This window comes from Leiobunum rupestre, chromosome 6 (assembly GCF_980474605.1).
Source record: "Leiobunum rupestre chromosome 6, qqLeiRupe1.1.hap1, whole genome shotgun sequence".
Classification (NCBI taxonomy): Eukaryota; Metazoa; Arthropoda; class Arachnida; order Opiliones; family Sclerosomatidae; genus Leiobunum; species Leiobunum rupestre.
The window spans coordinates 42,917,999-42,931,581 of record NC_143389.1 but is presented as its reverse complement, the minus strand read 5'-3'; the positions used below and the strand labels follow the sequence as shown (position 1 = coordinate 42,931,581).

At 34.5% G+C, this 13,583-nt stretch overlaps 3 protein-coding genes across 6 annotated transcripts; 2 read left to right on the top strand and 1 right to left on the bottom strand.

Annotated features, from left to right (window-relative positions):
* Positions 1-1,731: 1,731 nt before the first annotated feature.
* Positions 1,732-2,400, top strand: RpL29 (ribosomal protein L29). Its single transcript, XM_090178017.1, has 4 exons — positions 1,732-1,842; positions 1,982-2,045; positions 2,107-2,171; positions 2,235-2,400. The coding sequence occupies exons 2-4, from the start codon at positions 2,009-2,011 to the stop codon at positions 2,355-2,357; spliced, it is 225 nt and encodes a 74-aa protein (XP_090034143.1). The 5' UTR covers positions 1,732-1,842; positions 1,982-2,008; the 3' UTR covers positions 2,358-2,400.
* Positions 2,401-2,487: 87 nt separating this feature from the next.
* Positions 2,488-6,839, bottom strand: LOC149941055 (calcium-independent phospholipase A2-gamma-like). Of its 4 annotated transcripts, XM_090178013.1 has the most exons (9): positions 5,608-5,828; positions 5,332-5,494; positions 4,727-5,125; positions 4,370-4,662; positions 4,045-4,311; positions 3,926-3,983; positions 3,674-3,865; positions 3,396-3,594; positions 2,489-3,313 (listed from the first exon to the last, which is right to left on the bottom strand). In XM_090178013.1, the coding sequence occupies exons 3-9, from the start codon at positions 5,090-5,092 to the stop codon at positions 3,063-3,065; spliced, it is 1,626 nt and encodes a 541-aa protein (XP_090034139.1). In that variant the 5' UTR covers positions 5,093-5,125; positions 5,332-5,494; positions 5,608-5,828; the 3' UTR covers positions 2,489-3,062. The 4 variants fall into 4 exon arrangements, with proteins under 4 accessions (XP_090034141.1, XP_090034142.1, XP_090034140.1 ...); XM_090178015.1 differs by lacking the exons at positions 5,332-5,494; positions 5,608-5,828 and adding an exon at positions 6,651-6,839 and having other exon boundaries at positions 2,488-3,313; XM_090178016.1 differs by lacking the exons at positions 5,332-5,494; positions 5,608-5,828 and adding an exon at positions 6,009-6,057 and having other exon boundaries at positions 2,488-3,313.
* Positions 6,840-12,275: 5,436 nt separating this feature from the next.
* On the top strand, positions 12,276-12,995 carry LOC149941054 (uncharacterized). The gene has a single exon (XM_090179412.1). It carries the CDS (start codon positions 12,276-12,278, stop codon positions 12,993-12,995), a length of 720 nt encoding a protein of 239 aa, XP_090035538.1.
* The last annotated feature ends 588 nt before the right edge of the window (positions 12,996-13,583 follow it).

Sequence of the window (13,583 nt, the reverse complement as noted above, 5' to 3'; positions counted from 1 at the left end):
AAAACTAGCGGGAGTGTGCGCGAGGTTAGTATTAATTAGAGAAATTCGATGAGAGGAGATGAGATAAAAAGTTAGTTTACGGTGGTGAGATGAGATGAGTTTGAGTTTAAATTTTTAGGAACGGGAATGAAGTGGAGTGAGAGCTATCACAAAATTTTCCAAAATGCCCATCACTGCTCCCGCTAAAGCTTTTGCCACTTAACTAAAATATTTGAAACTATGTCAGAGTCCCAGGGTTGCTCCGATAGGCCCAAAACCTCAACTAAAGGGTCATTGTTGTAATGGACACGCCAATTAATGATATCGTTGTTCAAGTCAGTGAAAGGACAGTCAAAAAGAATGTGTTCAAGGGTTTCTCTGCTTGATGAACAATTTTTAAAATTTTCGGAGCTAATATCTAATTCAGACAACCTACTCCCCGTTAAAAGAGATCCTGTCCTAGCCTGAAACAGGAGCCCCAAACAATAGCTATTGCCATAACAGTTTAAAATATAATTATTTTAAATGTCGTCTGCTAATACCGTAACCCTGGTAGATAGCGCCACTGCCTTAAATTATTCTCACCACTAACTTGTGGTAGATGACGCCACCAACTAATGATAACTGTTTTTCTTCGAGACCGGGATTAAATAAGAATTTTGGCTCTAGAGGTACCGTAATATATTCCGAACTCAATGGTTCTCACCATAGAGATAGAAAAGAAATAGAGGCACTATTGTATCTGGCGAAGTTGACCGCGAGTGCCGACCCCCTTTTCACCAATGTAGGAATCCATGAGATGGGCAGATTACTTGGCGCCATCGACGCGCGGTGAAATGAAATACATTATGCCTTTTTGAAAATCAACTGTCATTTGATGTAAACAAAGGAAGGATAGATGGCGTTGCAAATTCTGCCCATCTCCGCTTTCATACATGCGTGGTGTGGGGGGGAAGAATTTTACGGGTAAAATCTTCCCTCTATTTCTTTTCTATCTCTATGGTTCTCACAGAGTTTCTCGGGTCACCACCAGCCTTGGAAATAAGGTTTTTTAAAAAAAAACTGGTCCTTATGACCAGTGACCCCTTAGATTATGAATTATTAAACTGGTCATTATGACCAGTGACCCCTAGCTTATGAATTATTAAACTGGTCTCATATAAAATGTTCTAATGTCATTTTATAAGCCTATAAAAACCTATACTACATGGTAACATTAATTTTACACGTATTCAAAATAGTTACCTTTATTTTATGAGTACCACAAGAATAGTACAATATAGTACTATCTCACCTAAGACTACTGCCATAGCCTAGAAGACCCTCTCTCTACTCTAGGCCCCGTAGCTCCCAAGTCCCCGCTCCGTTACCACGTAGCCTACCATACTCGGGGGAAAGCGAGACAGAGGATTGAGGGTTTGAGGCTTTGAGGTCAGAGGGGGTTCGAGAGTTCGACTCGTTCGTGGGATGCGGTACATAGAAATCCGGTGAATAGGGAAATCAAAATTGATCGAAACCTTGAAATAATACACTGGTCATCTCCTATTATTTGATATTATTTCGAATTATTAAATTGGTCACCTTCTATTTTTTGTAATTATTTCGAATTAATAAACTGGACACGGTGACCAGTGACCCCCCAAATTTTGAATAAATAAACTGGTCTGAGCAATTAATAAACTGGTCTTTGACCACCTGACCACCGTTATTTCCAAGGCTGGTTATTTTTTTTTATTTTGTACTAATCCTTCACGAAAGATCCGGCAACACCAAAGAATATAAGTAATATATATTCTTTGGCAACACTGTTTCATTAAATCGCCTTACGAAAAGAATAAGCATTGATTTTGACTAAAAATCTAGGTAATCCATTTATTTTATCATTTATTCACGGTAAATAAAGAGTGAAATAAAGAGTGAAATGCTTTATGTATCGTAAATTTTGACTATTTTAGGTTTAACTAGTTTTTCACATTAGTATTAAGCCTTTGTTTTTTAATAGTCTTGGTCAGACAGCAAGTAGTGAAACATGGCAAAGACAAAAAACCATACCAATCACAATCAAAGTAAGTTTTATTTGCTTGCTGTTAGTACTGTAGTTATTATATCCATAAACCTCAATTTCAGACAGTAAAGACCACAGGAATGGAATTTATAGGCCTAAGAGGCAAAGAAAGCCATCCATGCAAGGCGTGCGTATTAATTTTGGTACAAATAACATAAAAAAAATTATACTGATTTTAACGCTTTATCAGGTTGATCCCAAATTCTTAAAGAACTTAAGGTTTGCGAAGAAACACAACAAAAGGTTCCCGAAAAAAGTTGTCCCCAATCAATTGCCTAAAGTAAAATTACCAGCAGCAGCTGAGAAAAAATAGTGTACTTGCTATGCCGTGTAATTAAAAACAACTTTCCATTAAATTCGTAATTTATTTATGAAATAAACAACATACAAATAATTTCTTAAAAAGGTCAAATCTAGTGCTATAAAATAAACATTATTGTAAACTAAGGACTAGAACAACATTAACAAGGAGACGACCCGAGGTGATAATCACCGATTTTGTTCAAAGTCGAGTATAATGTACATCTCTATGCAACTTGAAAAACCTGCAAGGGAAAAGTTGCGACGGGCTTTCGTTTTGCCATGGCAACTGAAAACGTTTCTGACAACATGATTTGAAATTATTTCCATTGAAAATAACATGGAAATCTGAAGGATTTTAAGGGTCCCCCAATTGACTAAATTGCATTTAAACTTGATTAAATTAAATTTTTTAAATCAATTTAAATTTTTTTTTAATGTTTTTGAAATTTTCAAACTTTTTCATTTTTTAAAATCCTCCAGATTTCCATGTTATTTTCAATGGAAAAATCCCAAATCATGTTGTCAAAAACGTGTTCAGTTGCCATGGCAAAACGAAAGCCCATCGCAACTTTTCCCTTGCAGGTTTTTTAAGGTACACGGAACAAAATCGGTGATTATCACCTCGGGTCGTCTCCTTGTAAGTTTCACTGAAAAAATGTAAATAACTTTTATACAAAATGTACAAAATACATGTATTTACATAATTGAGAGTATCTTAAAATTTAAGCTCTTTCTGTTTCGTAACCCAGTCAACAGTTTTTTGTAAGATCCCTCTTGGCTTCGATAATATTTTAGATGCTTGGTTAATTTTATGCTCATTCTTTCTTATATACATTTGAGCGTCTAATTTTAGCTGGTGCAATTTTTCCGGTCGAATTTCGTCCATCGTTATAACTTCAGATAAATACGGGTTAAAACGGAAATATACATTGTGAGGAAGTAAATCATGTAGTAACGAGTGAACTCCTGAAATATTTACATTATAACAAGGAAATATCCATAGAGATTTTCATTTGGGCCAATGCACTTGTATTAAAAGAAAACAAACCTTCAGTGTCAGTTGCGCTGTCTAAAATTTTTAAAATTTTAGTTTTCAAATTTGTTGATGTAGCTCCAGTGTTTTCTGGTAATGGGATATATCTTCCAGTACCCAATGAAACAACACACGAGATGTGTTCTTTAGGCCAAAGTAATTTAGCTTCATGTATGGCCAAACCAGTTGGATTATTCCATAATAATCCTCCATCCTTCAAAAAGAGAACAAGTTTATATTATAAGAATATTATTTTCTTAATGAAGTGTATGGAGACTGAGAATTGTATTTACCTGGTGAATCAAACCATTTAAGCAAAAATCTTCAAAATAACCAGGTGCAGCTGCTGAGGCGCGAATTGCTTCCCAGGCTTTGTGATTGCAGCCTCCCATATAATTTGATTGAGATCGATATGGCAAAGCGTAGCTACGAAACATATAAGCTTGTAGCGTTGGGAGGTTCATAATCGCTGAAAACACTGCCAACTGTAAAGCGGCATAATTAAGTAACTGTAAATTCAATAATGAAAGTATAATAGATATTACTTTGGGATTATTTTCCAACCGGCAAATCTCCGTTAAGCCTCCTTCCCCATAAGCATTTCTGAAAGGTGAAAACTGTTATAATATTTTAACTGTAGCGGTATAAACTTCAACGCTCGTACCTTAACAAAGTAACCCAAGTTTTAGTGTCATAGTATGCATGATTCCAGAGCAATTTTCCAGTGCCTAGCCAAGGGTTTTGGTTAAATATATCACAGCTCATTTTGCGATAGAGAACTTCGCAATCATCCAAAGGCATTTTTAGACCAGCAAAAAGGACACTTAGAATGGCACCAGTTGAAACCCCACAAATTAAGTCAAAAAGTTCACAAATCTTTTTCCCAGTTTGCCTCTCTATTTGACGCAAAATTTCTAAAGCCATTATTCCTCTAGAAATTGAATTTGACACATCAGTATTTGTGCCTAATTAAAAAAATTTAAAATTACCTTATACCACCTCCATCAATGCTTAGTATACGAACACCCGAACTGGCTGGTGGATCAGTGTATCCTAGCAACGCTAGAGCTTCCCTTGATTGTGCTTTAACATGTTTATCTTTACTATATGATCGTAACCTAAGAACAAGCCGTATAGCTTGATCTTGGACAAGAATGCCTTTCGCCTCAGGATATTTTAAAAGATGTCTGCATAGCTCTTCAAGCCTGAGAAGTTTTGATGCAGGGCTACTTGCGAGTGTTAAAGATTTGATCAAGAACCTACTATGGTTTTCCACTGTTACCTGAAACAATGAAAATTCAAATAAAATTTCAATATTAATGACATTTCTGTTGCTACCCATTAACCTTGCTCAGTTGCCCCTTCATAGATACTGGTGATTGTACCGATTTCAGACCTAGCTTCTTATCGGGGGAGCCAGGAGTAGACCCCTTACTTAGGTGTGTTCCACTATCTGCCCAATCCAACAGAGCTTTCTCCAGTTCATTTTCTTGTTCTTTAACAAATTCACTCAAGCTTTGCAATGATGAGTCATTTTTACCTTCTGATGATAACAAGTTTCCCTCAGTTTTCAGGGGAGTGGTGTTCTCATTCACAATTGATTTATTTTTTATTGAAACTATTTTTGATAAGGTGTCTAATGTGTCAACTATTAGATTTTTAAGTTGACCCAAAGATCGAATTTGAGAAAATGGAGCCGCTGCCCGAGACATTTTTCACTTAATCTGCCTTTGAAATTTTATTTCCTATAAAATAATAAATATACCGCCATCAAAAAAAACATCATTAGCTCTTATAAAACTACGCCTGCTTTAAAATTATCACTGTTGATTTTAAAGTTACCACCATGCTACTACCATAAGACCACTACTTTCAGTTTCATATAGATAAGAATGTAAATTTTATAAACTGCCTATTAACTAGCATAAAACCAGATAATATAAATACTCACACAATCATGTTTGTTCTTTCCCTTTGATTCACCTGATAAATTACTTATATTAATTTTCAATAAAAATGTATTTTAAATGAAACATGACAACAGCAACCCCAACGAAGGCGCGTTTGCGATAAATAGTTTCTTTTTCACAATATAGATGTGGTTAAAGTAAACACTTTTCCATTAAAAAGCGCGAAATTTAAAAATTATTCGAAATCGAAAGGAAAGTTACATCACTGATTCAAATTATATTTTTTTTACAGCCGTAATATAAAATATAATGCTTACTGGAATAACGAAAATGGAAGTTTAAGCTATTAAACAGCAAAATTAATAAATATCTGTACTGCAGCTCTACTACAAGAGAGACAACAACAGACTGAGACACCCCGTCCTTCGGATTCTTACGACGTTGTTTGGATGATTTAAACAATTTTGCCAAGTCCATAATGAACGGCACATTAAAGGGAGTATGTTCTAAATTAATCGAAGATGCTTTAAAAAACTAGTTTAAAACCAGTAGCGTAGCCAGGATTTTGTTTCGGGGGGGGGGGGGGGGGGCACACCATTGAAAAAAAAGTTAAAAAATAAAAATATTTGTACGTACGACCATACGTTTCGGGGGGGGCATGTGCCCCCTGTGCCCCCCTGGCTACGCCACTGCTTAAAACGTATCTAGCGCTAGTTACCCATGTTTCTGTTAACCCTGGTGGAAAAATGTGAAATTAGGTCGTTAACCTAAATTACGAAACTTTATACTTCCTTTAAGAGGATTTTACTTATATTTAATTATGCAGTGGGAACATCTGTTTTTGTTATGGAACTTTGATATGGGACCACGTTGCACATGGTTCGTTAAATGACCGAACGTAGCGACCAACGCTAGGCTAGAAGCACCTCATACAGTCACTGCTGGATTTTCGTCTGTTTAGCAGATAAATTGTGTTTTATAAATAACATATCGTCTGCTTATCATACGAAAACCCAGCAGTCTAGCTCTAGCGTTAGTCGTAAACTGAAAAGGCTGATTGTCCACATCAGCATCAATGGCCGATATAATAATCTCTTCACTTTATTAAATTTATAGGGAAAGTAAGGATAAAAAAGCGAAGGACGCAAAAATCTGGCGATAAAATACCACTCTGTTATTGGTTGAATAATATGGTTATTTTGGGTGTGTTTACCGTTAGGCCAATGATTTGGCACAGTCACAAGGATATTCATGACGTAAAGTCATCCAACGTGTTGAAGGGGAAAGAAGTCTGTACCTTCTTTCTCTATGGACAGACTTCTTTCCCTATGTGTATACAAAGATAATCTAGACTACGTACCAACGTGGAATTTTATTTTGGTCGAATCATTTAGTGCTGCAGGACCTATTGATACTTTTCGCTTGTTGTGAGATTTCGATTTAAGATAGCTAGTGTAGCTCTAGACGTCATTTCAGTCCCCTGTCCTTCCCCTGCCAGCGCTCGTATAATCAACACTTTTTTGGAAGCCAAAAACGAATCAGATTTTAATTGATGGCTTTTAAAATTGATTTTGCGCGTGAAAATACATGTACATGTTATGGTCAAAAAAGCAAGTAAAAAAGGCTGTTTGCCCAAGACATGTAGTGGCACTGTCGCGCGCAAAAACGTCATTTCAAATTCGGTCAATTGTTTTTAATTTGGAATATTAAGAATAGACAAACATTATGCTGCACCTGAGACTTAATGTTAATATAATAACAGAGGGAAAATTAATTTGTGTTTTATAATACAAGTTCAGTGAAATAATTGCAAATAATGATAAATATATCCATTCATTTATTACTTAGGATTTCCCAAGTTTTAACCTTGATTAAAGCGTTTAATAAATTAGATGAACATTTTCAATGTATGTTGTTTCCAAATATTCTAATTGTTCACATTGTTTTTAAGTCCTAAACAATTTTGTCGAAATGCAAATGATTGGACAGGTTTTATTTTTAACACAACAAAATTAAATGCAAAAATGAGGTTTAGTAATGTTCCAATTTTATTTTAAAAAAGTTTTTAAAACACTAAAGGTGGATTCAACATTGAAACTGGAGAAGATCACACGGTATAAATTTATTATTTGGAGACGTTTCGAGCCGTGGCCCTTTGTCAATCCACTTTTTTAAGCCTATTAGTATACTATACCATGGTAATTAATAAGTTCAATATTTATGGATTCAACATGTATATATAATATAACATCAATATATATTTCCAAGTTGGTTTGTTTGTCCTTGGTGCATCTGAATTTTGCATAATTGTTGACTATGTGCTATTTATGTCCACTCTCTCAACCTGAGATCCAAATCCAATACAACTTAACTGATCGAATACTTTTAAGAAATATTAGATACACAGATAACAAAGTCAAACACAAACTTCTAATCGCACTGTTAAAACACTTTGATTTCTCTTGCATTGGCTGAATTTATTAGTATCACACGTAATTGCCCAAGAAAATTTAACAGTTTCTTGATGTTTTTCCAATTAAACCTTTTTCCATTAATGATGATACTTTTGACAGTGCTTTTGATAATGCCCAATTTGAGTAACTTCTGATATTTTTCATCTTTCTCCAAGAATTATCACTTTTTCCATTTTGGTTATCCCATGGATTAAACTTAGTGTTTAATCCATGGTTATCCTGAGGATGCACTAACCACTGCCTGCCAGTGCACTAACATCATTCACAATCACAGATGATACATTCCAAAAGTAGTATGACCCTAAAGGAAAAAGTTCAAATACCATACGTTTTGCCTATGATATATATAGTGATAAATATACAATTGAATAGCTTTAATATCATACTAAACAGTATTTATTACTTGTTGTTTTTTGAGAGTCACACGGTATGGTGTCGGCTAGAGCCTTAGACACCAACTATTACTTGTTGTGAATCAACTCGAAATACATCATTAGCTGTTCGAATGATTTGGTCGTTTTTGGGGTAACGGGGTTTTTGCAGATTACCCCGCTACAGCTTCAGCCGAATCAAGCTCTGTCACTGACAAAAGTAACTCCGCCTTATTATATTCGGCTGTCAAAATGTCTTCCGGAATTTGAGATCCATTAACGTCCCCTAATACACAAATTTTATTGAGATGATTCTCGAAAAACGAGTTTCGTTTTTCAGATAAAAATAGTACCGCTAAAATATTCAACCCCTTCTTGAATTCATCCAAAGTTGTACTATTCAGAAGCACGCAAAACGCATAAAGTCCAAATTTACTGGTTTTTACGCTGACGTCCTCATGTGGTAAGTACTGCAATGAATAATCGTTTTGTTTAAATCTTCGCCGGTCGCTTCACCTTTCAATATTCTATTAACCTTTGACAAATACTGGCTCATTTCCTTTATTTTAAACTGCTTTAGCATGGAATTAATTAAAACAAAACTTCGTTCGCACGAAATCACAACGGCCGTGCGCATTTCTGTGCTTTAATAAAAGCCGCGAGAAAGTTTGAAATTGTGATCTCGTGTTGATCGTTCGTTATCAGCTCAACGAGTGGGAGTGTAGTGGATGTTGCTTTACCAATGGTGCACATCCGGTGCCTCATTACAATTGTGTAGTACATAAACGCCTTACCGTCTAACTTTTGCACTACAGAATTTTTAGATAAATTACCACTTGACAATACACCTGCCTTCAAGAGATAATTTAAAAAAATATAATTTACTCGACAATATAGTGAGTTGTTAATTCACACGTTAGTGAAATATTCCTGATTCATTTTGTCTGTGGGGTGGCGGAGTGGTTAGCGCTTATGCCTCGCAGCATGAGGAATCGGGTGCACTGGGTGCAAAACTCGGAACTACTCCTGCGTAGCGTTTGCAAGTTCTCTCACCACTGGTTAAAGGGGTTTTCCCCCCGAGTTCTTCGGTTTCCCCTTTCCATAAAAACGTGTAGAGGTTAACGGTAATGTAAGTGTAGGGAGCTGTTGGCTCGCGTGGCATGAAGAGCTTGCCACCACCTAGTTCCTACGCATTGTAACCCGGCCACCCGTTTAAAGCCATTAAAAGTCGCTAGATGACTTGGGCCTAACGTGGTGCCTTGGGTATCAACCTAGTGGATTATTATTATTAGATATGTTTAATTTTACCTGATGTTGATTCTAATATCGGAAACACTATAAATTGTTATTACATAACATTCTAGTGGGATTACAATTTTACAAATTGTGTTGGCACTGTAGTAGGTTTGTAATTTCACTCCACTGAATTTTTAGTTTACCATAATGGTGCTACTTTGTTAATGCTAAAACTGTAACGTAGCTGCAAATTGGTTGCAAAATTGCTGCAATTCATCTGCAAAATAACTTAAGTTGGGCTACAATTCGGCTGTAACTGTGGTGCTGTAATTTGATCGTAAAATAACTGTACTATGCCTACAAAGCGACTAACTGTAGAAAAGCTGCAATTAACCTGTTTTTTGAATAATTATCCTTTTTCTAAGCGTTATTAAAAGGTAACAATGAACTACTTTTTGTGTTTTAACGAAATTTTGTTAAGAATTTAACAAAAATTTAAAACAAAACAAAAAACCGTACCAAAGAATAAACCAACAAAGTTCAATAAACAATATATAGAGATATTGTATTAATCCATTTAGTAAAAAAACCCGCCTTATCATAATTGTTCCTTTACTTTAAAATTTTCCCTAAGGAAGTCAATGGCTCGGAGTCGGCGGTGAACTATCCGCATTGTTACAATGCGACCCGAGTTCAATTCCTGATCACGATAAAATTTTACATTAAAATACTAAAATATTTCATTAAATATAAGATTAATATAATTTATAAATATTTCATTAAATATAAGATTAATATAATTTATAAATATTTCATTAAATATAAGATTAATATAATTTATAAATATTTCATTAAATATAAGATTAATATAATTTATAAATATTTCATTAAATATAAGATTAATATAATTTATAAATATTTCATTAAATATAAGATTAATATAATTTATAAATATTTCATTAAATATAAGATTAATATAATTTATAAATATTTCATTAAATATAAGATTAATATAATTTATAAATATTTCATTAAATATAAGATTAATATAATTTATAAATATTTCATTAAATATAAGATTAATATAATTTATAAATATTTCATTAAATATAAGATTAATATAATTTATAAATATTTCATTAAATATAAGATTAATATAATTTATAAATATTTCATTAAATATAAGATTAATATAATTTATAAATATTTCATTAAATATAAGATTAATATAATTTATAAATATTTCATTAAATATAAGATTAATATAATTTATAAATATTTCATTAAATATAAGATTAATATAATTTATAAATATTTCATTAAATATAAGATTAATATAATTTATAAATATTTCATTAAATATAAGATTAATATAATTTATAAATATTTCATTAAATATAAGATTAATATAATTTATAAATATTTCATTAAATATAAGATTAATATAATTTATAAATATTTCATTAAATATAAGATTAATATAATTTATAAATATTTCATTAAATATAAGATTAATATAATTTATAAATATTTCATTAAATATAAGATTAATATAATTTATAAATATTTCATTAAATATAAGATTAATATAATTTATAAATATTTCATTAAATATAAGATTAATATAATTTATAAATATTTCATTAAATATAAGATTAATATAATTTATAAATGTTTAAAATGATGTAGAATAAATTATAGTACCTAACGTTATAGCTTTGTAAAGGACATTCGCCAAAGCTGTTTTTTTAGAAAAACACCGTAAATTAACAAGCATTGGTGGCTGAGTGGTTAGAGTACATCTCTTGCACGAAGCAGACCCGGGTTCGATTCCCGGCCGGCGCCAAAAAATCGCAAATTAATACTAAGACGAATACCGTGTACAACTGGTAGAAACCCTGCCATTGGACGTTGAGAGGTTGCATAACACTCAGCATTCGGTCCGTCCCAAAGTCATTAAGAAGAAGTTGTAGAGAAAACGCCCATACAAACACAACAGACTCAACATCCACAACCATCATAACACAAACTCAACATTCACTACCTACACATTAACAATAACGAAATATCCGGTGAGCGTTGACGAAAAAAGACCAACAAAACCAAACCCAACCGCAAATCAATCCGTTAACGCTCACCGTCACACGGTGGTTTTGCCAACCCTTCGAGAAACTGCGAACGCAGAAATTTCGAGAAACTGCGTACGCAATGATTACCCTTTGCCCCGAAAATGCGAACGCGTTCGCAGGCCTGACAGATAGACAGACCCACCCACAGACAAACAGACAGACAGAAACGGTGGTTGTATAACCCCTCCTAGGGGACTTAGTCCCCTCGGAGAGGTAAAAACGAACTATGTACCTAATTTTTAGCAATAGAAGGGCCGTGAACGTGGTCAGACCCCTCGTATGCAACGGTGCATACGCGCCTACGGCGCGCGTACATCAACCCAACCTAACCCAACCTAACCTAACCTAACCTAACCTGACCCTATTTATATATATCAAAAACAACGGGCCGTTATCGTCGATGTCATAAAAAATTCCATCATATAGTGTATATAGTAAAAATCTCTTCATCTTTGTGGCTTAATACAGTTAAAGCAATGAATTATTCCATCATTATTCCTTCTGCACTTAAGCAATGAATTATTCCATCATTATTCCTTCTGCACTTAAGCAATGAATTATTCCATCATTATTCCTTCTGCACTTCATATTGACATTCGGTAAAATAAAAACATACCAACTGGTACTATAAATACTTTTGAATTCGATCAAATAGTATTCGATCATTTGAAGGCTCGATCTTATGAAACAAATGACAAATGGGATTCGATCAAATGGAATTTCGATCAATTGCAACGTATAATGATCGACTGTCGATCCCATATTTTTCGATCAAATGGACCAACACCTTTGTTTTCAGTCCCCTAGACTTTGGTCCATCATATTCCACAGATTTATCTCCCGACGAGGTGTATCAAGTTGCATGCAATCTGATAATGCACGTACATTCAAAAAGGCTGATCGTGACCGTCGAGAACTCTGGGCTAACCTGAAACACCCCCAAGTTGTCGACCTTTTGGGAGGACAAGTAATAACGTGGCGTTACATTATTGAGAGAGCAAGCTGGTGGGGTGGTTTCTACGAGTGGATGGTGAGGTCAGTAAAGTTGCCCTTGAAAAAGGTTCTAGGAATATCTTTATTGGGCTACGAAGAATTGGAAACCATGCTGACAGAAATAGAAGCCATCCTGAACTCCAGGCCATTGACATTCCAATACAACGACCCAGATGAACCATCAGCATTAACACCCGCTCACTTTCTTCTAGGACAAAGAATTACGGCGCTTCCGTCCCGAACCTTTCCCCTCAACGAGTCGACAACTAATCAAGACTTAACCAGACGGTTGAGATATCGTCAAAATCTACTAGATCAGTACTGGGTCAGATTGAGAAAAGAGTATATTCAGCAATTGCGATCCGCAAATCAATACGTCAACCCTCGACGAGAAACTATCCTCAAGGTTAATGACTTGGTCCTCGATCATTTCCGACGTCAAGCTCCCACGAACCATGTGGAAAATGGCGATTATCAAGGAACTTATCAAGGGCAGAGGTGACAACAAGGCTCGAGCCTACGTACTCAAACTCGGTAATGGTCAATTACTTCAACGTCCTCTTCGACTATTGTTCCCGTTTGAAGTACAAGATAAGTGATGAGTTTAAGCTCATCGTCGGGCAGTGTGTTAAAACTTAAATTAGACCTTTTGCTTTTTTTATCTACCCTTCGATTCATTTTTTATCGCTCGCCCTTTTTGTATAAATAATCACAGAATTCATTTATTCGTATTCACTTTTGTTTCCGCTATCGACATGTAACTATATCTAGCTGTAAATAAACCGTTGTTGTTTTTACAGTCGAGTCTAAGTTAGTCATCTGAGTTGTCGTCCTCCTTCCCTTTGGTAAAAAGTTATATCATCGCTTCTTGTTGGCGCAAAGGTATTATTTGTATTCTTTGTGCATCGCTTATAACCGGCATTTCAATCTCGATGCAGGACTCGATGATCTGATGATGTTCTCTATTTATATTATAGTCAGGAATTTTAGTTTCGGAATGTTCTAGAAACGAGTATCATAGTAGATACTAACTTGGTATCTACTATGATACTCGTTTCTAGAACATCACGTTGTTTTCAGACGAAAAGGT

What these genes read in the sequence shown, in the direction of transcription:
- RpL29 (XM_090178017.1), top strand. Translation starts at nt 2,009, where the DNA reads ATGGCAAAGACAAAAAACCATACCAATCACAATCAAA. An exon ending in CCATACCAATCACAATCAAA is followed by an intron (nt 2,046 to 2,106) that starts GTAAGTTTTATT and finishes CCTCAATTTCAG; the next exon opens with ACAGTAAAGACCACAGGAAT. An exon ending in GAAAGCCATCCATGCAAGGC is followed by an intron (nt 2,172 to 2,234) that starts GTGCGTATTAAT and finishes ACGCTTTATCAG; the next exon opens with GTTGATCCCAAATTCTTAAA.
- LOC149941055 (XM_090178015.1), bottom strand. Translation starts at nt 5,092, where the DNA reads ATGTCTCGGGCAGCGGCTCCATTTTCTCAAATTCGATCTTTGGGTCAA. An exon ending in TGAAGGGGCAACTGAGCAAG is followed by an intron (nt 4,663 to 4,726) that starts GTTAATGGGTAG and finishes TCATTGTTTCAG; the next exon opens with GTAACAGTGGAAAACCATAG. An exon ending in ACTTGGGTTACTTTGTTAAG is followed by an intron (nt 3,984 to 4,044) that starts GTACGAGCGTTG and finishes TTCACCTTTCAG; the next exon opens with AAATGCTTATGGGGAAGGAG.
- LOC149941054 (XM_090179412.1), top strand. Translation starts at nt 12,276, where the DNA reads ATGGACCAACACCTTTGTTTTCAGTCCCCTAGACTTTGGTCCATCATA.